General features: G+C 38.2%; 2 protein-coding genes across 3 annotated transcripts; both read left to right on the forward strand.

Moving 5' to 3' along the window:
- The first annotated feature begins 1,113 nt into the window (after window positions 1–1,113).
- Window positions 1,114–27,101, forward strand: LOC139119894 (uncharacterized). Of its 2 annotated transcripts, XM_070683841.1 has the most exons (4): window positions 1,114–1,534; window positions 8,049–8,150; window positions 18,996–23,012; window positions 24,544–27,101. In XM_070683841.1, exons 1-3 carry the CDS (start codon window positions 1,181–1,183, stop codon window positions 21,792–21,794), a joined length of 3,255 nt encoding a protein of 1,084 aa, XP_070539942.1. In that variant the 5' UTR covers window positions 1,114–1,180; the 3' UTR covers window positions 21,795–23,012; window positions 24,544–27,101. The 2 variants fall into 2 exon arrangements, with proteins under 2 accessions (XP_070539942.1, XP_070539944.1); XM_070683843.1 differs by lacking the exons at window positions 1,114–1,534; window positions 8,049–8,150 and adding an exon at window positions 15,660–15,917.
- LOC139120617 (SUMO-interacting motif-containing protein 1-like) lies at window positions 21,825–24,791 on the forward strand. The gene is made up of 3 exons (XM_070685126.1): window positions 21,825–21,896; window positions 22,001–23,012; window positions 24,544–24,791. Exons 1-3 carry the CDS (start codon window positions 21,825–21,827, stop codon window positions 24,789–24,791), a joined length of 1,332 nt encoding a protein of 443 aa, XP_070541227.1.
- Window positions 27,102–27,506: the final 405 nt, after the last annotated feature.

Genomic DNA, 27,506 nt, shown 5'->3' on the forward strand with positions numbered 1-27,506 from the left:
AGGTATGAGGTTGAAGGCAGGTTGAAGGATTAGACGACGCGCATGCGCTTGGACCAGAAAGCATGGGGATTCCCCTTTCAAAAGTTCCGCAATGTTGTCCGCGTCCTGCGCCCATTCTTACTTAATTTTTCGATTTTTCCCGATCAAGATCACATAATACGTGCACAACAAAGTGATCATACTCTAATTTCATTTTGTCGCACCAATAGTTGAGGGACATTACTGACTGGGCGACTCCTGTTCATTCCCCGGCGCGGCGTCTGGCAGTCAGAGTGACGTCACAAGGTCATCTGAGGGCTCTTCCATTGATCCAATACTGTGGGCATTTTGTGTCCCGAAAACCAAAGTTTTACCATGTAGATGTAATCTTACTTGTAAGAGTCAAGTTAATGCGTTGCGTTGTTTTCAATCCACACAATTAAAATTGAAAAATAACAATAGTACGACTCTATCAGCCTTCGTTGATTTTTTTTCCTTTGATTTGTACGCGGTAATGCAAAGGATGACGAGACGCATGCCTTCATATTATCAACCAATCACTGACTGTATTGCAAAAAATGATGAGAAAAGAAAATTTTTATCATTGCATTGTTAGGACACTTCATTGAATCTGTTTTCAGGCGGACTTTTCTTGGTTTTGACCTTCTTCCCAGGTTTTTGGTCAGAAATGCTGTCGTGACCAACGTGTGTAGTTTAAATTCTTGCTATCCAGTAAGTAATTTTCAAAGGCAAGCCATGTTTTAAATTCTCTGTGAAGTTCTGAGATTATGTTTCCCTTCCCCACGAGTCTTATTGTCATTGTGTAGATCACCGTACCAAGAAACTTGATACTGTTGATAATGCTTACGTAAGTTATCATGTCATTCTGGACCGTTTTAACAGTGAGATTAATGTTACAAATAGCTGAAAAAAATGTTTCCCTTTAATAAAAGTAAGTAGTGTGTCTGAGTAAGAGAAGATAACTTGAGTGTTCTATTATATATCGAACTATTTTTGTTTTCAGCCCTCCCTTCGTCAATTAATATATTGCCCTGACCGGGCGCAGACCTCGACCGACCGTTGATATCGTTGTTATTTCTGTCACTACCCGTGATGCAATGCTATCGGACGAATATATAGAAAATGGCGGTGAAATCGCGGTGATGAGTGATACGTGAGCGTACTGTTTTAGCTTGGTACCATGGCCCATACACCTGCGGTCGTCATGATAAGCGATGACGAAGATGACGACGTCATAGTAATCAGCTCGGACTCAGATGTCGACGAAAAACCGGGTGTGTGCACGCCGAGAACGGGTAGTAGAAACGGTGAGCGTGGACCGTTCAAAGACCGTGACTATAGCTGCTGCAACCAGCCGATCAAAACCATGGCTGCAAGGTCACGCCGTCGGAAAAAGCCTAGAGATCGAGCTCCTCGCAAACCTACAGACATGAAAAACAGAGACAGGGAACGGGTTAGGATGAGCACAGACAGCTTTACAGATGAGCAGAAGTTCCAAGAAGATATGCGATTAGCCATCGAGCGCAGTTTGCAGGCAAGTACAGTGTTCGCTGTTGTTTTACTTTAGATATCAGCTTCCGAGACGCTGCGCATCAACACAACATTAGATTTTGGTGAATACTGTACCTGGGCGGACTTTACCGGTAGTGGCAGAGATACGCAGTAATCTATATTTACTATTCATGTGACAGAAAATCAATCTTATCTTAATCTCATAAATGCAACACCAGTCTAATCGGAGAGGAAGGTGAGGAAATAGGTGATTGTATATTGGCAATGTACGTCAAGAAATTGTCGATGGTAACCGTAAACAGTCTACTGCTGTCACTGTATCATCTTTCGAGCGTCCAACAAGGTCAAAGGTAGACAACGCTACGGAATACGGTCAATCGCTTTCGTGTTTTATATGCTCATGAAGGTAGTAGAGGGTTCCATGATATGCTGTTCTCTGTGGACGTGGAGGAGCTTAGAACAAAAAATTATGTACAAGCTCCATACCTCCCCATATACTGAAAAACGTACCCCAAGGGGTACATTTAAACCGCTACTAAACGGGTTTGCAGAGCTACCCTGATTTGTTCATTCTTTTTTTTGTACGAAAAAGATTTTCTATTTTTTTGTTATTTTAGAGCTTGATTTCGCTTTTGAGTATTCTCATCGTCAAGCATCATTGTACTAAATCGTTTATAAGTTACTATGTGAAAGGATAAACAACGCAACCATTTCATTAAATTTCAGACAACAACCACAAATAGTTGTATACCCGTATAGGTACATGTGTTTGATGTACTGTAAGCTATGCGATTAATGGAGACGTGTACTAGTGATCATATATGTACTTTTCAAGTCATATTTTTGAAATTTTAAATTTTCACAAGTCTTAGAGCTAAGGTTTTCCATGTTGTAAATGTTTTGCTCATCAAAATCAGAACGATTTGCCAAATGTTTTTTTTATTTTATTGATTTTATTTTGCACAACATAATAGCGTTGATCGCGATTTCAGGTTTGTTACTAAATATAGCTGTGTAAGCGCATGACTTTCGGACAAATATGCTGAAATTTGGACAAATTTTGTTGTTGTATGCGCGGCTGTTGTTGCAGCTTTAGTCTCAGTCATCAATTCATACGAATAAGTGTGACGCTAAATAGCCATTCTAACACTCGCAGGTTTTATTTTCATCGTTTATGCGGAAAATGCGGACAAATGTTTATTTATGCATATTAATGAGAGAGAACAGTGACATCATTTGCGATCAGCGCTATTAAATACACAAAATAACCAACAAAACAACAATATTGTGCATGGATCACACAGAAAGTCGAAAGACTTATTTCCACTGTGGTCGAATATATTATTATAGTAGTGTTAGTACCATTGCCTTTGTACAAGGAACGTGTCCGAAAATTTGAGTGAGCAAATACATGTTGTAATCTTGGGTGTACAAAAAATATGCAAGCAAAAGTAAGTCTTTACCAAAACTGAACATACCTGACACAATGCTTTGTAGTGCCATGCATAATAGAAGGAGCTTGTATCCACTTACGAACACTGCAACGGAGTGCATAATCGTTTTATTAAAAGTCACGCTACACTAATATGTGAAAAATAATTGGAAATGGAATAATGATCTTTATGTGTAGGTGGTTGGTGGTGGGTAAATTTTGAAATCAGACGAAGCTACCTGGGTTCAGTTCCAATATTTTTATCAGTATGTCAGATTTGTGCAAAAAGTTGCAGTTGCAGTTGTCACTAGACATGAAATCTTCACTGTTCTATTTGTATCGTCAAGATGTGACAGCACTGCATCTGTGCTTATCAAATCAGAAAACTTTTGTCTATTCTTTGCTCATGATATGGAATGGCTATTTCGAGGCAATCCTTTATTACTGGTCTCTATCTCCGAAGTCAACAGCCTCCCGCAGAGTAGCAGTCCGCCTGTGTGTATATCAGTCTGTCTGTTTGCCAATCAATTCGTAAGTCTTCTGTTGAATGAAAGCTTCCTCTCAATTAAAAATTTAAAATTCATTCACCACAATCATGCAAATTAAACTGCCAGGACAATTCAGACTTTCAAGGCTATAGACTTGTTTCATTTTACTGTGTGTCTTGCTCAGCCTATACACAGTCAGGCACAACCTGTCCACAGTTGTAGACAAAATTTTACAGTCAACTAACAATTGTCAAGTAAGAAATTTTTGGAACTGCGAAGTGTACCTTCTTTACCATTACTTTGCCAGTGATAATTCTTATCAGTGACCTGCATGTTTTATGATGCAAACATCACCTAGTGAGGCCGCATTTATTGTAGAGAATGAAACTTTAAATAGTGCATCTCTTATTTTTCAACAAATCACATTGAAAAGGAAAAAATTTACTGTGGATGTAAAAATGTGTACTTTTTGTTATCCCGGAAGTGAGATCATATGATGTGATGTGATAATTACCAATACTGCATTTGTTGGTATGAAAGAAAGAACTGCTTGAAAGATGGTTTTTTTACTGCATCTCAATTTGATTCAGTTATTGTCTAACCATGACATTCTGACTCTAAGGCTACGTCACCTGCTTTCAGATATGTGGAGACATGTGATTGGTTTGCTTGGAAATGTACTGGGAAGGACTGGTCCATTTTGCCAACAGGTGGTGAAGGGTTAGACTCTCCAAGACAGACAAGAGGAGCTATGATATTTTGTCAGCAAATGTGTCTTTGAGATATGACAATATATTTCCATGTAGTCTTAAATGTTGGCAGGGTTTCCAAGTTAATTTTAAGAACAATTCCCAAACCAACTGTCTCATTAAACTTTGCAATATTATCACTACTAGCACACATACACTACAGTATCATAGTATCATGCCGGCAGCATTCTCACCATAATGTTTTCATCACTTCAGACTGACAAGACACCCTGGAATGGGGAGCAGAAGGCTGCTTCCAGTGGTAATTTTACAAATCAGGGACATCTTTTCTGGTCACAAAATAGACTATCCACCGATGCTTCTGCCATTTGACCTTTCAAATCTGCTTTTTTTGATGAGTGCCAGGCACAACCACTCATGTCTTCAGCAATCAGTCATGGGTGAAGTATTGAATTTATTCCTATTGTTTGGCACTTGCCTATGATACTGGCTATGCTATTTCAGGCAAACAAGACACTTTTGACAGTCTAGTCACAAATTAAATGCTACTTATTGTCCAGATGTACATGTAGATACCAGAGTATATTCTGAAAACCACTAGACCATGATGCCATCCTTGCCCTTTTTCCTTTCTTTGCCAGTTGGCATGTATCGCCTTGCTTATCAAACACAATATAGTGTGCACTGTATACTAGAGCATTGTCTTTGACAAGCCAGGCGATAGATACACATTTACCGGTACTGTATACAGTACATCTCTAGCTCAGTTCTCTGTCCGTTTACCTGGGTCCGTTCACCTGGGTCTGTTTTCCCAGACTGTTGCATGGTGTATGCTCAGGTCTACAGTCTACAGTGGCTGTAGCCTGTAGCCCTACTGAGCGAAGTGACTATTTGCTGAAAGAAAGTACTTGGTGTAGACAGGCAACACTGGGCCATGGTATTATAGTAATTTCTGTACTTGATATGTTGCATACCAGTCCTTTGATTCATCTGGTCTTTGCAGCCTCTGTACATCTGTTGAATGAAGACATTATTTGATGGAAAATACTCTGCTTTCATCAGTAATCCGCTGTAGTTTCCGTCAGTAACCAGTGATAACATTCTTCATAGGATTAGGTTAATTCTTGATAGATATGTCCTGTAATTTGTGTATTCTAGCAAACACTCATACTATCTGCTGATCCCATCGTACGACTGTCACATCAGATAGTTTTCCCGCCAAAACTTTCTTATCAAGAAGAAAAAATCCATTCAATATTACACTGGAAATGTTCCCATTCTTGTTACAAGATACCCTTTTGAGACATAAAGTTCATCTTACATTTTCCACCATCCATTGACCCTACATTTGGTCAACCTAACTTTTCCCGCCAAAACTTTCATATCAAGGAGAAACAATCCATTCAATATTACACTGGAATGTTCCCATTCTTGTTACAAGATACTGTCTTGAGACATACAGTTCATCTTACATTTTCCACCATCCATTGACCCTACACGGGATCAACCTGACCTTTTCCCGCCAAAACTTTCTTATCAAGGAGAAACAATCCATTCAACAATTACATTACTCTGAAAATTTTCCCATTCTTGTTACAAGATACTGTTTTGAGACAAACAGTTCATCTTACATTTTTCACCAACCATTGACCCTACATAGGGTCAACTATGGCCATGAATCCCATGTTGCACTTTACTCTATAGAATGTGTTGTTTATTCATTGATGTGATTCAATGGTTCTATTTCTTAACCCGCTACCAACCATGCATGGCATTTCTGATCATTTTATGGCCTCACAAGAACTATGCAGAAAACGGACAAAAGAATCAGCAGGTAGAACGCTGAGTATAGCAACGGCCTGGTCAGTCTATTCACTTGTATGTAGTGGCGTTCCTATGACAGAAATACTTTTAACACAATAGTGCCTCAGGTTTAACCTAAGTATGAACTTTTTTACAGTAGGCACGTGGGTTTATGCATAGATAGTTGAGTTTGCCGGCTATGGTTTATGAGGCATATGGCTGTCAGTTTCACTGATGTCCCAGGTGTTGTATTGAATTTGAAAACTCTAGCAAATGCTCCCTTCTTAATTTTACACACAGCAGCACATACTAGCGTTTTCAACAGTTGTAGACAAGTAGAGCAAAAGTTGCCCATAATACACAAGTAATTGTGAAAAATTATGGTAAGGTTTTAATATTGGCAGTTTATTTGTGTAACTGTGAAGTTTTTAGGCCATAATGTCACTATACTTTGGTGAGCTGTATCTTATCAAGTCCATATCAGCAATGATGTAATCACTTATTTGCCTGGACCAGCCACAAGACAACTATCACATCACAGTTATTGCAAATACTGTGGGACATGTAGATTAGAATGTAGGTTTGAGTCCAGGCCCTTGCCACCTTGGGCTTTCAAGAGCCCTGAATTTAAAGGATAGATTCTATGGCTGTACCAGTACAAGCTAATGTCCAATTGTAAGTGTCGGAAGAACGTCAATATTAAAATGCTTAGAGACTAGTCTCTCACAGCCCTTCGCTGGCTACGCACTAGTGTGGCCAGGTTTGGCACAAGCCCGATTAGCCAGCTTAGCGAGGCCTCACTGGCTGCACCAACTCACTGAGCCTAGGCTACACCAGCCACAGTGTCTACACATAGCCAGTAAGGGGCTGTGAGAGAGCACACAAAATGCTAACATGTTACAGAGCAAGATATAAGATATATGAATATTCTCCATGGATAATGAGTCCTTATCTCTGGATTTGCATATGGTAATATGCAGCACTATAATCATTGACATCTATGTTAGAATTGGAACCAAGTTGCCAATACCTTTATTTTTAGACATTTTATCTAATCAGTGCTGGATAGCAAGCAGATGATTTTTGCACTCCTGTATAGATTGCCAATCTCTCTATAAAGGCATTGTTGTGTCTCTAAACAATTATCATATATCAACATATGTACATCATGCATAGCACCTTTCTATTGGTTGGTACATATACATGATCAATTGTGAATGAATACTTGCACTTATAAAACATCATTTGTGCCAGGCCTGTGAGGGCAGTGTTCAGAAACTTGTGACTCACTTTAATATTACATAAGCAGAACTCAGTGTGGGTAAGTGTTGCTGTTGGTGAAACGATAACTACATAAATGATAAATTAAGTGAGATAAAAAATAACAGACTGGCATAAGCACGCGAAGGATTTCAGGATAGTCAACAAACAATTTGATAGCTACAAGTAAGTGTACATGTAGCTCACTGCATGCATGCTGTGTTGTGCTGGTGAATTTGATGAGGCCTTAAAAAAGCAAGTGGTCATAAATGGATCATTTAACAACATTGAAGTGGGCGTCAAGGATCTGCTGTTCACCTGTATGACAAACGTTTATCACCGAGGTAGTAAGCAGACAATTGCCCATGAATTTTTTACGCAAGCTATGTGTCTACATAGGAGAAAATAATGTCCATTCCAACAAAAGTATACATATGCTTTCAAATACAGATATTCTTGTGCGTTGGATATGTTCTGACTTTTGTTTACCGGACAACAATTTCTCGGAGGGGAGGGAGCGTTCAGTAGGTCGCGAAAAAAAGACATACATGTATCATTCATAAACTCAGACAATGCTGACACAAGACTAGATGAGAGTGAAATGGGCCGTATGGGCGTGTACATTCTGTGTGTAGCACAAATACGGTTGCTAATTTTCATTTGGTAATGCAGACTGAAACACAAAATTCACTTGTTGTAATATGTCTGTTTGTTTGTAATTGCACATCTCGTTTCCATTCCATCACATATTTACTCACAAACAGTGTGAAAGTCTTTTGACTCATGAAGCAAATCAAACGGATGTAGACAAACCACATTTTACCATTTTATTTCATGCTGTAGGCCAATTCCATGATGACTGACATCAACAGATATTCCAGCAGTTTGGATGTTGATAAGCAGTTAGAAGATGACATAAAGACTGCAATAGAATTGAGTCTGAAGGTGAGTGTCTTTCTCTTTCTCAGGCAACAATTTCATGTTCTGACTCACGTCTCTTTTTTGCACCTCCATGTGAACTCAGAAGGAAAGGTGAAGTTTACAAGATTTTGATTTTCTGGGCAATGATTTTCTTTGAATAGTCTTTCTTTAGACACTTCTAGAAAAAATATTACATCTTTGCAGATCCTGATGATAGGAGTGTTAGTTGAGAATATGTCAGAGTTACATTGAGACTGTACAGTGGTGGACCCACCTCACTCACTTCTGTATTTACAAAGGCATGGATCTGGTGCAGGGTATTGGTTGAACAAAGATCTGATTGTGTGTGTATAGATTTGTCCAACATTGTGGTGTTTGTATTGTAGGATGAGATAAATGATGTGCAATTCATTCATTGACATGGCATCCATCACTTGATGGTAAATTCCATCAATGCATACCCTAGAAATGGTACAACTCAGCCAAGGCAAATCCAATACGGGTACAAAGTTGCACAAAAAGCACAGTGTACAGTCTGTTTATAAGTTGATGCAATATCAGTGAAAGACAACTACCCGTATTTGTTGAAATGAGTATGATAAACAGTCGTTTGATGATAACAGAGATCGATATCATTCAGAGGTAGACAGCTGTTGGTTATCAAAACCATAGAACACTGGGATTACTCAAATTCCTGTTACTGTCACAATTCAACTTTATCCTGTTTCTAAGTGTTCATTAAAACGGTACAGTTTTTGCTTGATTCCTCAAAAGAGAAGGAAAAATTTAGGGGTGGGCAGCAAAGTATGAGGTTTTAAACCACCAGTATGAAAATATCCTGACAATCAAATGGCAAAATTTCATAGGATCACCACTTTGATTTCCAGAAATCCCTTTTAAACTGACTACGTTTTAAGTTCTGCTTCCTAAGTTTGCTACTTTCAACAATTATACCAGCATTTGTGTCCATGGGAACCAAATCACCTGTACTCCAGCTGTCCTTTCGTACCCATCACATTCCAATAATCAAAGCTGAGTACAATACACAACTTTTTTGTGTGAAATTTCTATGAACATCACAAGAAAATCAAATTGTTTGATACAGGTCACTTTGTATCCTTTATGTGTCTGATTTTGTGCATACATTGTGCAATGTTGCTGTACAGGGTAGTCTTTTCAAGGACATTGGACATCCGGACAGCAGAGAGAAAACTGCAACAGGTGTGTTTAATACAGATAACAACAAGCGACCTAGCGGCCGATATAGCTCCGCTGTGTTTATGTAGAGAATAACTATTTTTGACACATGTTGATGAAGAAGGGTGGAAATCTTTGATAGCTCGATGCAGTGGCCAGAAAAAAGTGGCTAAAATAAGCTGCAAAAATACGCAATTGAAGATTTCATCATACTTTGAATGTATCACATAGGATCATCCCAAAGAGCATGTCAACCAAAGCTATCTGATGAGTAGTTTTTGAGAATAAATTTTTTGACCAAAATGGCAACAATTGCCCCCAAAGTAAAATTGCAGATTTCATCATAATTTCAAAAGATCAAATTTAGTTCATTAGTACTTTTTTTGAAACGCATTTTTTGACCAAAAATAGGAAGAATTGCCCCAAAAATTCAAAATTGCAGATTTCATCATTATTTCAATAAATATCATTAAGTTCATCTATGGAAACCTGTATACCAAATTTCAAAGCTATCAGATGAGTAGTTTTGAATATACACATTTTTTGACCAAAAATGGCAAAAATTGCCCCAAAAATACAAAATTACAGATTTCATCAGAAATTCAATATATATTACTTAGCTCATCTGTAGAAACCTGTATACCAAATTTCAAAGCTATCAGACCAGTACTTTTTGAGAAACACATGTTTTGACCAAAAATGGCAAAAATTGCCCCAAAATTACAAAATTGCAGATTTCATCATAATTTCAATAATTATCATTTAGTTTATCTGTAGGAACCTGTACACCAAATTTCAAAGCTATCGGATGAGTAGTTTTGGAAATACACATTTTTTGACCAAAACTGGTAAAAATTGCCCCAAAATTACAAAATTGTAGATTTCATCATAATTTCAATAACTATCATATAGTTAATCTGTAGGAACCTGTATACCAAATTTCAAAGCTATCGGATGAGTAGTTTTGGAAATACACATTTTTTGACCAAAAATGGCAAAAATTGCCCTTAAAATACAAAATTACAGATTTCATCAGAAATTCAATACATATTACTTAGTTCATCGATAGAAACCTGTATACCAAATTTCAAAACTATCAGACCAGTACTTTTTGAGAAATAAATTTTTTGACAAAAAATGGCAAAAATTGCCTTAAAAATGCAAATTTGCATATTTCTGCACAATTTGAACAAATCTGATATAGATCATCCCTAGGGACCTATGTACCAAATATCAAAGCTATCTGACTGGCAGTTTTGAAGAAGAAGATTTTTAAAGATTTTTTTACCAGAAATGACAAAAATTGCCTTAAAAATACAAATATGCAAATTTCGCCACGATTTGAAGAAATCTGACTGAAGTCACCCTAAGCAAACTGCATATCAAATTTCAAAGCAATCGGACAAGCGGTTTCAGAGAAGGAGATTTTTTTACCAAAAACACCAAAAAATGCCCCAAAAATACAAATATGCAAATTTCACCACGATTTGAACAAACTGAAGTGAGGTCACCTTAAGTGAACTGCATATAAAATTTCAAAGCAATTGGACTTGCGGTTTCAGAGGAGAAGGCAATTGTTGACGGACGACGACGGACGACGGACGACGACGACGACGGACGACGACGGAAAATCAACCTATTTGATAAGCTCCGCGTCGCTGACAGCGGAGCTAACAAACTGGTTCAGTTTTATATCTGATAATGTCAAAGGTCAATCCGCAATCATCAGGTAATCATCTCCCAGAAACTTAACATGCGAATAACACGAAGGACACGAAGGTTTTTTACCAATCCAAACCCTTGCCACCATATCAGATATGGAAATCGATTGACTCATTATTCCTTTATGTTTTAGGAGTATATATGATTCAGGCGTGATAGATTGTGGTTACAGTGTTTTAATGTTGATGCTATCGTACGTGTACAAGGACAGGCAGCTAGCAAATCTGTACAATTGCCAAGGTTTTTCTGTACCTAAAGGGTTTAATTATCTCAGTAAAATGATAATTAACAGTTTTGCCTGCGTAATTAATTATTAATGATCAACAAGTGGAAGCCCTCCATAAAACACAGTTTTGTTGTATTGTTGTCATGCAAATAAATGATCTGATTCTTGTGTTTTGGATCTGGAGTAGTTCTGGATCTTTTTTTTTTCATTTAAAGGTTTTACGTTAATGGTTCGGGCAAAATAATGGAAAAGCTAATGTGTTTGGGTAGATTTAGCCATGAATGCAGTGCAGGGTAACTGACCTTTGTTTCAACCCCTGAGAGAGAAATAGGCAAATAGTTTACAGGACATTTACCCCAACCCTAACCAGATGACACCGATCTTCCTATCATAAAAATATGACCCTTGGGATTGATTTTTCATGCTATAGTTTTTGAAAACATTAAATCAAAAAAGGCAAACGCTTTGGAAAGTAGTGCAATATTAGAGACAGGCTAAATAATTTCAATAAGTGAAATGACTCCTTTTAGAATACACTGAATAGGTCCTATAATTATAGTTAATTATATCATACCAGTATATTGATGGCGCAAATACAGCGCTCTGATTGGTCGAGACGCAAAAAGAACCGTGGTATATTGCGATATACCACGGCTGGCATACGCGCGAGTTCTCAGCTTGAGCAAAAATCCCTTTTTTGACGTTCCAAGCCATAATTTCAATATACTGTTATGATATAATAGCAATAAATCACACCCAGCGACGGTATACTACGAGATTTTGACCAGTTCACTTCATATTATTTATTTATTATTGCTTAAATATACAACTGTCCATGCAAGCAAAAACATTGGAACTAAGGTGTTGTCTCTCCCTGTCCCATATGCAGGGCTATGCAAGAGAATGGCTGTAGCTATAAGGTAGTGTTTGCCTGCAATCATAAAACATTATCAATCCAGGTGAATTAATGTACCAGATCTCATCAATAAACATGACATTTGTATGATTGAAAATTTCCACTGTCCTTTAATGTCACTCCACACCTTTTCTACAATTCTCGTTCTGTGTAGATGTAATAATTTTAGCGTCGGTGAAAGTCCCCAATCAGATTAGGCCAAAAACCCTCTCCCATCCCAACTCAACCCTCTGTGAATGAATGTTTGCTTTTGAACTTGAGAAATAGCTTTACAGACATATACATGTATCACAGTTTTTTAGTTGCGAAGCATTTTTTATTCAAAGCAATTAGAGTGTGAAGTTTGTTGCTATGGCAACATCAATAAATCATAACTAAGTGAAATGATAATCATGGCCTCGAGATCTTTCGACGGTGACTGTGCTTTGGATGACAGAATTTGATGTATTTTTTGTGTCAGTATCTTTTTGAAATACTTCAAGGCAGAAAATATATGGCACACCCCCACCCCACATGGTGGATCCCTGCTACAAATGCCGCATGTACAGTATTCTTTGGGGTTGACATTTGTACGTGACAAAGATGATATATGAAAGGAGAAGCATTCTGTTGCTGACTGCACTAGCCAAAGTCCTTTCAGGAAAAAAGAAACATCAAGGCAAAATGTGAAGCAGATGTTGAAGAGAATTTCAAAATGTCTTAATGTACTTCAAGGGTAAACATAAAGTATATGTAACTGTGATTATTGACGTCATTCAAACTCACAGTCATACCTGTAGTTTTGCTGCTGTCTATCATCTCATGTACTACCTTCTACTTTGATCTACGCCCACTCAAAGCGTATACAATAATAATTTCCGATATCGCATCGATGGTTTGATGCATACCGGTATGCTTGCAGGTTTTCACTGCTTCTTTGCTGTTCCTTTGAAACAAAAATCAGAAACTGTTATGTTTGTCTGACCATCAGCTCGTAATGAAGACCATTCTATTTTTGTGTGACCACAGAATGGAATAAATAGCTTTCTGATTATTATTCAACATTGGAACATGGTAACAATAGATTTATAAAAAATGCAAGCCTTTCAAAAGTTAATTTTCTGTCACACTATACATTAGTTTGTGTGACTCATTTTCTAAAATTCTTTTGCGAGGTTTCAACAACTCAAATAGGTCCACTGCCTGTTGATTTCAGTTTCAAGTTTGTTGAATTTCTTCATTCAGCAAATCTGAACACATGAAGACACAGTTTTCTCAAACGTTCAAAATCTGTGTTCCACACCTGTCAAAACAAAAAATACATTCAAAGATAAATACAATATTTCTTTTCCAATGTCCTGGCAGATGGCAAATGCATAAGAACCTCATGAATCAAAGGACGTCCTGTTGATTTTATTAAAGCAGAAAAAGAACGGGGAGCATGTCAAAGGTCAATTTCCAACTGTATCAGTCAAGTATTTGCACTCCAGTTTCAAAACCGATTCGTTAGTGACAAGACTAGCAGGCTTTGTACAAAACTTTATTCAGGGATGGAGCAACCTTTCAGGAGACAACACCCTTCTTCCTCAATTGTGTGTGTCCAAGATAAAATTCCACATGGCTACACTTTCATTTTCGAGTGTTAATGTCGGTACTGTCATGCTCATGCAATTGCCTCAACATCAAGCAAATTCTTGCTAATCCATAATTCATCGAGTATAGTATTGGAGACCTCACACAATAAAGTAAGATTCTCTTCCAGCACCTTTTGTCACATGCTCGTAACCTTTTCCAATTTCCAATCAACAGAGTATCATGTTTGTTCAATTTATATGAATTATCACACTGCACCTACTACCGGTCCAGTATGTTCCTGCATAGTATGTTGTTAGAGGAAACATAAATAATGTCATGCAAAATTCATTTTCCCATAAAAAAAATGATCGATACGTGATATGTACAGATTTTATTCAGAAGAATAAGTGCTATGAAGAAAACAGAAATGCATATACATGTATCCTGGTGCTTTCAGTAATTGTTTAGTGCAGTTTTGATGGTCTTTGCTGCTGCCATGTAGATATTATGGTTTGCTAACCATCCTAGGATCCCAGGTACAGATACAATACATGTACATGGGTACTTCAAACTCTAAATTCACTGCTATTCCTACACAAATATTTCAATTTATTGACAATCATTTTCCATACTCGATCATGTGCACACTGACTGACGTACAAGCCTGCACACACTGACTGACGTACAAGCCTGCACACACTGACTGATGTACAAGCTTATACGGTACACTGCGCTAGAACCATGAGCATAGATCGCTCATCAAGTACAGATGAAGAGACTAAAATCAAGTACAGATGAAAGGAGACTAAAATAGGTCTTCATGAACTCTCTCACACATGGGGAGGTTTAACCATGTGCAGTGATGATACAAAAGCCACATTCATGGGTACTTGGTTTTGCGTGAATTATGTTCAGTGACTAATGCCCAAATCTCTAAGGTTTGTCCTTGGTTTGTTTGCCTCATGTACGGTATTCATCAAGACAATGCCCATGGTGTTTCATGGCATACAAAGACACTGCAGACAGTAACTTTTGTCTGCAGCCTTGCATGACTGATCATTCTCATGCCGCAAACAATCAAGTCTTACCTTGACACCATTTTCGACATTTTTGAAAACTTATTTATGCCAAGGGTGAATTTGCAGTGTGCGCTTACATTTTTGTAGATTTTCAGAACTTCAATCGGTGCTGATTTAAGGTTGTGAAAAGCAAAGGGGGAAAATCTGATCTGACAAATAAAAAAGAGAGACAATATACGGATAAAAATGTTCTAATCCACTGTGAGAGCTTTATCCACTCCTTTGGTGATAAGGAATTACTTGGCACTACAGTACATCTGTGTACAAGTACATATTGTACTGCTTACCCATACCAATCAATTTCTTCAAAGCTACTTGTAGTAATTGTGAGCAGACAGAATGTCAATACACACAGTATGCCTATACCAGCTTGATTTGCGTTGCTTATTTTGAAGCATATGTATCAATTTACAGTGGTTTTATAGAACGGAGCCCTTCTTGTCCGGGAGACACTTTGCTTTTCATTGAAGATTGTATGACATGTGTTTCCCAGTATTGAAGAGGATATTGGCTGTTTTCATGAAAGTTATGTACATAGAGCATGAAGCAAATTTACTGTTGTGATAATCTGATGTAAACATCTCTTGAGAAAATAATCTGGAGTTTGAAAATGAAATAAAAACGTTGCAATGTTTTGTTTGTAGTCACATGTGTGTAGGACTGCACAGAAACAAGGACAGATATATGTACCCAACATCACCTTTTTCCATAGAATGGAATCTTCCATCTGTTGTGATGAGTTGCATGTAGCCCGGCTCATGCATGCAAGGTTCAAAAGGTACCCGCATTACGAATGGAGTGTACTCCGCTTTTAAATGATGAGGTGGCCTTAGGTATGCAAATGAGGACAGCTAGTCACATGAGGCTGATGTAATCCACTTCCCTTCCAAAACGCAGGAGGATATCAGTTCATTTGTGTAGCATTGTTGTGTGTGACCTACAAAACACCCATGCCCACAGTTAGCAACGCCGCTGCTCAGCCCAAGCTATCGTGAATATTCTAATCTTATCTGTTCACAATTTTGACTTGTGAGAACTGTGGTGGTAGTAATTAAGCCATGTTACAACTTGGATACCATTTTCATTCAGTTGCAATGGTAAGTGTAGATGGATTTTTTTCATCATGGTTAGAAAACTAACTACCGCAATAACCGGTCATATTTTATTGATGTATGTATATTATAATTGTCATCGTGAACAGTTAAGGAACTGTTTTAGTTTTCGAAATGCTCACAGCAATTGTTTTTGTCTCTTTGTACATAACATGTGACAAACCAGCAATTGCAGCTCTTGGTGGTTGTAATTAACGTGTGGATTTATTTCTGTTATTGTTCCGATTTTGCTGAATTTAAAAGGGTGGGTTGTTTGTCGTCAGTAAGTTAATTATAGAAATGCCGTCACTTCTTGTCTTTTATTTGAAGTGGTGTATCAGGAATGAAGTGTTCATTTTGAATTTTAGGGAACAGTTAGTCTGTGGTACTCAGTGTTCTTCTCATGCATATTTTTGTAACCTGGTTTCAATGTGTATGGCTGTTCACATGCTCATCATTTCATCACTATCCTATGTTAGTGGACGTGTAGTTTGTGACGTAGTAGTTTGCTGATGCCAAATTGATTTGCTGTTTTGACAAATGAAGTACATCTACTCCGTAAAGAGTTAATTAGTTAACTATTTACGGCAAAGAAGTTCACTTTTTAATGAAGATGCAAAAAGTGAAGCCCTTCTTTCCTATAAATGGTCATTTTCTTCTGGCCAAGCAGTTGTCCTGATGAAATTAATATTGCCAGATCTTGAAATATCACAATGCTTGAGTTTTTTAAATTTCTTTTCTTAGATCACAATGTCAACCTTTTGTAAAATGAAAGATCCCTAAAGATTGGCTGGGGAAATTTGGTGCAGTCGTGCTTTTTTGACATTTTAATGAATGATTTGTAGAGCTATTTAACTCAGCGTTGCAGACTTCCAGAGTGGTTAATCGCAGCCGATAAAATCCAATAAGAAAAACAAAATTTAGGGTACTTACAGACATTGTTTGCCAATGAAGTTCCCTACCGAATAAGTGCAGTTATAAAATTGTATCTCTTCCAAATCCATGACAAGAGACACATTGTGTGTTTTCTACAAGTATTTGACAGCGATGCAATGAAATATGTCTTTTTTTATAAAGGGAAGCTTGCCAATGATAAATGCAGTGATCACATTCTGCAGGCAAATGTGAGCGCACCATTGAAGACTGAAATCTGTGTACAGCTGCAAAATTCTGCCAACAAATTGAAACGGCATATTTTAGCAGTTTCCTCCATGCACTTTATCGTTTCTGTTGCCTGGTTTTATTTGAATGAAAGAACTATTGTACACAGACTATTCATCACAAGATAATGAAAAAAGGGCATTGTAAGTTGAGGGAGCACAGGTACACGGAGCCCTGCCAATGTGTCTGACTGTGATTGGCCACAGAAGGCTTCTTGCCTGTGCTGTGGAAATCAGAAGGGTTGTGTTGATTGTTGCGTGAATGTGTAAAATTAAGTTTTTCACTAAAGGTCAACCACAGAATAGAAATATTAGAAAAAGAAAATTTGGGACATAATAAAATTAGAATACATTCTGTGGACAGGATGTGAAATAATAAAGGCCTTTGTTTCTTATGTGATGTCGTTCATGTTCGTTCATGTTCAATGATAAAAGGATATTCATTACGTAGCAGATACTGTAGTATTTTCTATTGAGATGAATTTGTTCCGGAATATGCTAATACATTAATGTGCTTGTGTCAATTAGCTTTTTATTCTGAGCTCACTGTTTCTGTATCACTTGGCAGATAATTGTCTTCTCCTAATCTTGTCTCCTGGGAAACCAGACTTTAGCAAACTAATTGTACACATTGATCAGTTACAGACAACATGTTGTATATTTAGATAGGTCTATCAGCTCAGTGGTTTACTTTTAGAAACTTAAACAATTTAAGTCAGGATAATAATTTTTGATCTGGTATACCTGTATAGGATTAACTGTTCTAATCTTTTCTCCCGTTCAACTCAATTTCATACTGAGAACAATGCATTGTAAGTTACCTGTACAGTCCATGAAATTTTAAAAAATGCCTCATCCTTTTGCAAGATTGAACTTTGCATTCAAGCATCAACTTTGCACTTTGATGTTAGGGATGTAAGTTCCTAGGGATAACCTATTTCAGATTTGTTCAAATTTTGAAGACATATGCAAAATTTGTATTTTTAAGGCAATTTTTATAATTTTTAAAAAAATTTTAAAATCCCTTGTCTGATAGCTTTCATATTTGGTATACAGGTTGATAGTGATGATCGAAATGTGATATGCTCAAATTATGCTGAAATCTGCAATTTTGTATTTTGGGGGCAATTTTTGCCATTTTTGGTCAAAGAATTTGTTTCTCTAAAGCTACAGGTCTGATAGCTTTGATATTTGGTAAATATGTTCCTGGGGATTATCTTAATATGATATCTTCAAATTACAATGAAAACTTTGTATTTTTCGGTCGATTTTTGCCATTTTTGGTCAAAAAATTTGTGTCTCAAAGAGTGCTTCGCTCTTGCATATCATAATCATAGAAAAGTGCGCTGCAAGCATTAGGGAGTGTGACTTAGCATTGAGTTGCGAAGCGACAAGGTCTGGAGACTACTGATTTCGGCATTCCAAGATATTTATACCCACCAATCAAATAGCTCTATCAACATTTGAGACAATAGGTGAAAGGCCAAACCGTTAAAACTGGCCAACCGTATCACATAGGTGAAAGTTGTTTATTGTCAGGGAACCTTGCTTTGTTTCCATCCTCCAATTTCTCTTGTAATGGTAGCTGTAATCCTGCTTTCAAATGGTATGTGTCTGTCAGAAAGCAAAGTGTTTGTTGGGAGGCCGAGCCAGTAAAACACTCTGACCATTTTGTATGTGCAAGGCTTGGGACATCGTCGCTGTATTAAATGTTGAACCAAATTGTCATCCGAATAACTGTGGATGATTCTGATTTAGAACGTACGGTATGTAATTGACTGTGAGTCTTCATCGGCAGCTGGTATTAAAAATTCAAATGTTTTGCTGTGTATAGACAACAAATTGTTCATTGCTTTCATTGTCAGCAATTCTGTTTCACAGGCAAAAGTCTAACAACAATTGTATTTTTTGTCTTTTCTTGTAGGATGGTTTAAATCACATGTCACAAAAAGGCGTCTACATGTCAAATGTTGACTCATCTGCAAAATATGACAAGACAAGCAGCATTTTCCAAGCCAGCAGCCAGGACTTTATGTCTTCAAATGCAAAGTTCGATCTCAGCCCTTTCTCCCGGAACTACAATGTTTACTCATCCGGAAGAGACACGCCTCCACCGAAGCTGGAACGATTCGATGAAAGTTCTCTTGCCGAACACCAGGTCAATGGCCTCAGTCCGCCTGTTCTGACGCCGAATACCGCAGTGAACCGTAAATCAGTAAATTTCCAAGCTGATTATCAGAGGCCAAATTATGGCTCTGTCGTTAGCTTGTGTTCAATCAGTGACTCTCCTAGTAGCAAAACAGGGGAATTCCAGCATTTTGACTTCAAGACTGCCGAACAGTTCAATAGAGTGCAATCACTACCAAGTTCGCTAAGTGCCAAGACGCCGAGCACTCCACGTGCAGCTTCAAGAAAAATTGGAACTCAGCTCCAAAAGGGGACTCTTCCTGGGACGCTAAAACACAACGCTGTTTCTGTGGATATTTTGTCTGACACAAGCGAAGAGGAGCTGCCAAATTTTGGATATCTCTTCAAACATAAACATAGCAAGGACTCGGCTGTTGTAATTGATCACAAAACTTCTCCAGGACAGCTTGCCGTGACCCATAGAAAGAATGGAGTACATTCACTAATATCACCGATCAAAAACAGTGCTGTGGAGAGAGCAGATTTTGGAAACGTTTCGGATATACCGGAGCTGATCCACCGGAAGGACTCGGTTTCACCTTGTCATGGTGATGTGTATCCAGTACACTGGGAGAGTGATAGACTGAAAGGATGCATTGATAGGAATATCACTGCCTCGTCTGCTTGCGTTTCCACTGTTCAAAACACCAATGGAACTGTTTCGCCCCTGGCAAATGGCAAAGTTCATGAAAAGCGAGGGGAGAAAAGGAAGGACTCTGTCAATAATTTGCAAAACGGCTGTTCACCGAAGCAAAAGAAAGTTAGCAGTGTCATACATAACACTGACGGTGCAACAGTGCTCCACAACTCAAAACAGCCAAACGAAAAGTTTGACATCAATGGAAATTTGAAAATGTGCTTCGACAAAAAGATGCATGAAAAAAGGAAAATGCTGACATCGTCTGAGGATGTCAGGAACAGATACAGAGCTGAAAACTTTAATGGTGAGCCTACCGCAAATTTAGCCAAATCACAGAGCAATAACGTATCTGATGTGGACTTTGGGAAAACCAACAAGCTTGGTACATGTACATCTGGACAAAATAGAAGGGGACATTGCATTGAAAATGAAATCTTACATCATTCACAGCTACAATCACAGGGTCAAAGGTCAGAAAGGAGCTGCCATCAGTACAACAGAGATACAACTCCAGATTCCAAAACACTTAAAAATACAGTGAACGGTCATCACAGGATGAATTGCAATAAACTTTCCCTGTCTGAACGGAATATCAAGAAAACACACCAGGAAAAGGTAGGCTTGAAGGCAAATGGTCATCAAAATCCCAAAGTTCAGAAAGTTCGAAAACCAGAGTCTGTGAGACACGGCCATGAAAAGCTGACAAATGGTGAAGTCAAAACCAAAGTATCAGTCAATCAGTCAAAGCCAGTGTCACAACCAGTGAAATCGTGTCCCGCATCACGACAGATGAAGTCGCCAGTTTCACCTAAGACTCAGTCCCAGCCAAATCCAATGAAGCTGACGCCATCTCCCACAAAGCCTCTTCTAAACCAAGCAAAACTCAAAACAGGTCCTATAAAGAAGTCATCATCTCAAAGCCAGGTTGCGCATATGGAACATTCCAAGAATGTGTTGTCCTCCTCAAGAAAAGCAAAGCCAAATGACAGTGCAATAGAGGCTGTCAAGCCAAGTAAACACCAGCAAAAGACAGTTCCTTTCCCAAATCAACCAAAGTTCTCCTCTAAGACTGTGTCCTCAGATGCAAAGCCAGTGACCGGTTTTGAAAAATCTCTGTCCTTGCCAGCTAAAAGTGAAAAAGTTGAAAAAATTCACAATGCGTCACGCAATCCAAAATCTGTGCTTACAGAAAAATTATCTTCGACAAACACACTCACAACCCCCAACCGTCCAGCGTCTGGAAAAACGACAACTTCAAGGTTTATGAAGAAGCAAAGTGGCAAACACAGATCTTCACCTGTCACCAGCGAATCGTACCAGTCAGTTATATTGCTGAGTAGTGCATCAGACAGCTCTGACAGTGAGAGGACCCTGGAGGACAAACAGCCCATCCTGCACACACTGACCAGGGAATTACTGCAAAGGTCAGAGTTTCAACGCAAGAAGAGTACCACGGGGCAGTCAAACGGGAAAATGAATCCTTCAAACGGGAAAATGAATCCTTCAGTGCCACAGGTTGGTAAACAAATAAAGGAAGAACATTCTTCCAAATTGAATGCAGCAGTGCTGTGTAAAAAAGAGGAATCAGAGACGGAAAGTCCAGTCATTCCAAGGAAGAGGCAAGAAAGTATGTTCATAGTGGATGAAATCATTCTTGATAGTAGTTCTGACAGTGACAGTGAACTTGTAGATACCTGCTTTGATGCTCGGGGAAAGAAAAGTGGTTTTGACCATGACAGTGATCTGTTAGATATCAATTTTGATGTTCTGAGAGAAACAAATAGATCACAGGAAAAGACAAAGCATGTAACACCGTCCAGCTCAGGACAGAAATATCAACGCACACAGAAACCAGAAAAAATTCACCTCTCCGCACACCTATCAAAACATTTCTGAGGAATAACCAAGAAGTTTCTCCTTGCAAGGATGCTCAGAAAGTTAGAAATAGAATCCCCTCCTCACCGGAAAAGTCAAGAACTGGCCCACCAACTATTTTGTGTACGGCTCCCGTACACGTGCACATATTAGAAGGTAATCACCAGGAAGGTAATCGCCAGAGGCCTGCAGAGTCTTCATCCTCCCCTACCATTGTTGGGGTACAGAGCAGGCACTTGAACGGGACAACTGATGTGAAACTGTCTTTTGGAAGCAAACATCTGAACACCATTGAAGCCTGCCAGGATGAAGGTCACCATGAGGCTGCAGTGCAGCTGATCCAGGATTTTGTGTCCAGCGAGAGGAAACCACCCAAGGCAATCCTCAAATACTTGGTTAAAGATGTGCTGCTTGAGAGTAAAAGCAAGGCGCTCACCTCGTCGGTGTATGCCACTCTCAAACATATTCAAAATCTTCACCCGGAGTTAGAAAGTGATGTGGACCTATGGAACTGGAACTTTCTGTCTGGAGTTGTGGAGAAAATATTGCATAGCCCGGAGAAGGAGACAGAAGTCTACAATAATGTCCTTTGTCTTGAGTACATCATAAGTGTGTTAGAGAATAACTTGGAAGTTTATGCCAGGTTTCCCCAAAAGTCAATCATCTCCCATTATCTCGCCGCGGAGATGCAAGGCCATCGTTTGAACAGTCTGGTAACGTGGATGATAGATTGTGTAAAGATAAAATTTTCTCCAGAGACTGTGTCGTATGAAAGTCATTCCAGAAGTGAACATGTCGCGAGGCTGCTGACGTTGCTGCAAAAGCTGCTGGAGATGAGCGTGGTGGTCACGAGGAATCCGTCAGACAGCGCCACCAAGGTGGCAGAAGAGATGGTGTACCAGTATCTGTCCTTGCCCAGTTTGAAGTGCAGGCAGCTGTTCCTGGAGACCATGGGATCTCATCTCGTCAGAGCCAAACTGCTTGAACTCCTGCTGGAAAACTGCTGTGAGCTAGACAGCTCTTCCTACAACGAAGTAAGATCGCCGGGGCATTGGGCTGCACTCTCGGCCAGGAAGATCCTAGAGCACCATTTCAAACGGAAGCCAGTCAACAATCCATTTTCTGCGTGTCCAAACGAGTCAGACAACTCACTCCAGCAAGTCAGAGAGGCGGAAGCGTGTGAGGAGTTAGTGATGATACTGTACTGTCTATTGCAAAGCCATCTTCGCTGTGTGCATGGTGAGTATGCATAGCGTCTATTGGGCATGTTAGAAAGCTAGGTGACTTCTTTCTAAGTCTTGTGAAAGTCCAACTGCAGGTTTAGTGCTGTGTACATGTACAATGTAGTTCATAACTCTGTTAAACCAGGGAATAAAACCAAAGTGGTTCAATGCACCTGTCTTAGCGCTGCCAAGTTTAATTTAAAAGAGTTATTTGATTTGACAGTGCAAGTCGTTTTCAGAGCTGGTTGAATGAGTGTCAATACCCAAATATTTGTGATGTGATTGTACATTCAGTATAGTGATCATCAATAAGTCTGTTGATTCTCTACAATAGTTCAGGTAATTGCCCAGGGACCTATGTATTAAAAAACGTCAGAGTACTCAGGCTCGCACTTGCCTTCATACATCCGCATTGAAGTTGGAAAGAAAATCGGCAGCTTTCATACCTAAATTTTTGAGACGTCCCTTGTAATTGGAATAAAAAAGACCAAGTCTACATCATTTGATCAGTGAGCCTGGGATGTAAAAAGCTCATTACATTTTTCAAATATTCATAATTTATAATTATCAGGATTTAGAAAGTCTGACCTTCACATGAAAAGAAGAAATGAAACCACTTTTAGAAGTTTCCTGAGGAAAACATCTGATCCAGATTTTTGAGATGTCCCTTGTAATTGGAATAAAAAAGACCAAGTCTGCATTATTTGATCAGTGAGCCTGGGATGTGAAAAGCTCATTACATTTTTCAAATCTGACCTTCATATGAAAAGAAGAAATGAAACTACTTTTAGAAGTTTCCTGAGGAAAACATCTGATCCGGATATTTCTTCCAATTGATGAACAAATGAGTGACTACAAAATCAACTTATACTATTCCTTTGTGTGAGATTTATTGTATGCAGAGGGTTTCCAGATCAGAAAAATGAAATCCAAGCTCAAATGTTTTCACATCTGTCTCTCTTATGCTATACTTAAAGCTTCCCCACCCACATTTACCTTGGAATTTGTTGTGATAGGATATTTCAATAGGATGTTACATAATTTGTATTATAATGAGACAGACCTGTACATGTGTGAGTTTGGCTGTGAACTCTTTTGTGTGCATAAACGTATGCATTCTGGTACATGTATGCACATGACAGCTTGCATGTGTGAATATGTTCACGAATGTATGTTCTGGTATTTGTGAAATTTCAGAAATGTACTTCCTATTATTCGTCTGTAGTACTTTGTGGATGCTGTGTTGCATGGGAGAAAGCTTTCGAACATATCCAAGACTCATGAGGCAAAGTTGAACCTGTTCACCCCAATTCCCTATAGACAGGTCCACAACTACCATTGATAACAATGGGTTTGGGCTAAACCATGGTGGTGAAAGGGTTGAAAGTTAAAACAATCAAAACGCTGAACTCAAGACTGGCTTAGTTGCTATTTGATACAGTGCAGCCAGGACACAATTCCTGAATTTATACACCTCCTACACTCTATTGTAAATAAACGCTGTCATAATTTTTTATCGCAGAATATTTCTCTTTTTTTGTTCCTAGGTAAACTGCACCTATCACTGACATTGCTTTACCATGATGATTCAGCTAGGTCCCAATCTAGCCAGTCGTCATCTCAGTCATCTGTCGATGGAAGTCTGGCCAGTGATGATCTGCAGTGTTTGAATGAGATACATTCACACATTGTCCAGCTCCGCGACAGACTCAGTACTTACTGCCAAAACTTCACCCATAAGACCAAGCTGCTCTTCCATCTCATGGAGGTCTTCAAAGATTTTGGGCAAGACTAGGTGTTTTTTTTATTCTCTACAGACAAACTCGTGTTCACGATGTGCTCATGACAAGATAAGCAACTCAGATACTCTAACCGCATAATTGAAATTGTATACATAGTTTGAAGAAATTGTTTTCAAAAATGTGGCCAGTAAAGACATTCTATAGGACAATCAACCCTTCAACGCTACACTGACAGGTAGTGAAGATCAGTTGGCATTTTGCCAGGTGTGTAAATTCATCAAAATGGCCAGTCAAGGAGGCCAGGTACTTGATATGCAAATCAGGGAAAACTGAATTACATTCCATGACTTTCTGACATGCTATCACAGATAGAATAGATAGAATGGTTTTTTGCTAATTAATAATAGCAAAATGTACACAAAAGTTGAAAAAAAAACACCTTGATGTGTGCAAGTGAAAGTTTCTTTCTCTCTATCATCCAGAGATAAAGTGCTTTCAAAGTGTCCTGTCCCTTTTCCTTAAGTTTAATGACTTTATGAACAGTACTGAATGTTGTTGAGCACATATTTCACACTCTTCTATGAAGCAATTTTCACTGGAAAAGATCTGTCCGATATTCCATACTTACATATGGGGATGATGTGAAAAAAGCACATTTCCTTCTTTGGATGCCATGCCTTATAAGTTCCATACAACATGCCGTTTTAAATTTGGTGCAAAGTGTTTTACAATTTGCCTCAAGAGGACACAGTGCTTTTCTGTAAAATTTCCGGGTTAAGTATGACTTGACCAGCTTATTACCTTGTCATTGTATTTTATATACTGAAAGATCTAATTTCAATTTTAAGCACAGAAATTATCAAATTGACAAGCTTTTCAAGAGTCTAATGTCACCTTGGGATTTTCTATCATAAAATACCTTGAAAGAAATACTGTACACCTTGATATTTTAGGTAGAAGGCGCCTCAAAATGTATTCTTTTGTGTTTGTCAATTCGTGCAATAACAACAAAAGAATTATGCACTGATCAGGATGTAGGGAGGTTCATTTTGTTTTTCAAAATAACAGGAAAGGTGAAAGTTGGCATTATTCAATGTTTGAGTCTCAGTATTATGTATGACATTCTCAGCAACAACCTATTCCGCTCAGAATGGGACATCAGGTCCTCCCAGTATCATGACTTTGGCAGTCGCGACCCTCAACACACTCTTGCCAGTGGTGGCGCTCTTGTCAATCAACTGCCACAGGTGATTAACATAACAATAGTGCATCAATACTGCTGCCTCAGTTTACAATGAAATGCTTTCATGTTACAAAAATTTGGTCCACTATTATTCACCAAATACTTGTTTAGATCAAGCTAAAACAGATTTTTACATTACTTCCTGATTTTCAATATAAGTAAAATTATACTTTTGGGCTCAAAGTGTTCATAAGTATCATTCATCTGTACTTTTTGAAAATGTTGTAAATCACATTTTGATAAGTGTTTGCAGTGATGTAAGCCCTACCAAGAGTGCCACAACTCCATAGCATAGCCTTCCACTGCTGGGCAGAATATTTGTCATTTTTTGAAGTCATCCTATGAAGCAAAGAATGCACAACATATTGCCGCTGAAATGAATGAGCAGCAATGTTTCGTAGAAGTTCAGATTTGTTCACTCCGTAAACCAATTTTGGCTTGCTGGAAATTTCCCATGAGTTTACCCAATACCAATACATGTTACTGATAAAAGTCTTGTAGTCAGTGACAAATCAACTTGTCGTACAAAACACAGTGTTTAGTAAAGGCAATGATTTTTTTTGTTTCGTATTATAAAGTATTGCCAGTATATCAGTACATGTATTTATCACAGAAACACCAGCAATATTGTATGAATCATCTTTACAGGGTTGCAAATTTATCCCTTTTCCTGCCAGACAGTAATAACTGTATCACATCCCCATCAGCCAAGTCAGTAAAAAGCGGTATTGAGCCAAAACATGACGTATTTTCACCCACTTGGCTTGGTATGTTATAGCATCTTTTGTCAAAAAAAAATCAACTTTACAGTATTATGTTTTCAACAGCCTTCAAATGTACAGTATTATGTTAAAATACATCATATGGAATACGTTGTGTTTCATTAATTTTAACCATCTTGACCTGATGGTGAAATATGGACTTGGCAGGAAAAGGGATATGTGTGTGTGTGTGTTATATCACATTGAAAGGTCCGCCTTTACCGTTTAAAGGGACATATTTCCTGATATGGTATACCTGTATGTTTTTTTCTGCTTGTTTACCAAAGTCAGACTGTGATTATAAATCTTTTGGATCAATGTGATCTCCGTTTACTTTCATCAGGAATATGGGTCTTTAAACAGAATGAACAGATATTTCTTTACACTTTGATCTCCCTTCTGAAAGTGAAAATATTCACTTAAGCATCAATGTTGTTGACTTGTCATACATTGGTACAAATAATTCTGTTGAAGCCAGTATTGTATAAGTACATCATATAGTATTGTAAAGTTATTGTTGTTATGAGGGAAATACCTATGTGTATGTTAGTTGTACATCATTTTGTGGAACTATAAATTTGAATCTTGCCATGTGCTATTGTTTCTTCCTTGTCTTGCTGATCTTCATTGAAATGTAAAATGTGTCCCGTGAAGCAGTTTTACACAAATTAGTTGTATAGTATTACTATCAGAATCATGTCAAGTTCATATTGCTAAGGGGACAAAGTTGCAATCTTTTCAAATTACTTCTGTTATCGACAATG

This window comes from Ptychodera flava, chromosome 20, assembly GCF_041260155.1.
Source record: "Ptychodera flava strain L36383 chromosome 20, AS_Pfla_20210202, whole genome shotgun sequence".
Classification (NCBI taxonomy): domain Eukaryota; kingdom Metazoa; phylum Hemichordata; class Enteropneusta; family Ptychoderidae; genus Ptychodera; species Ptychodera flava.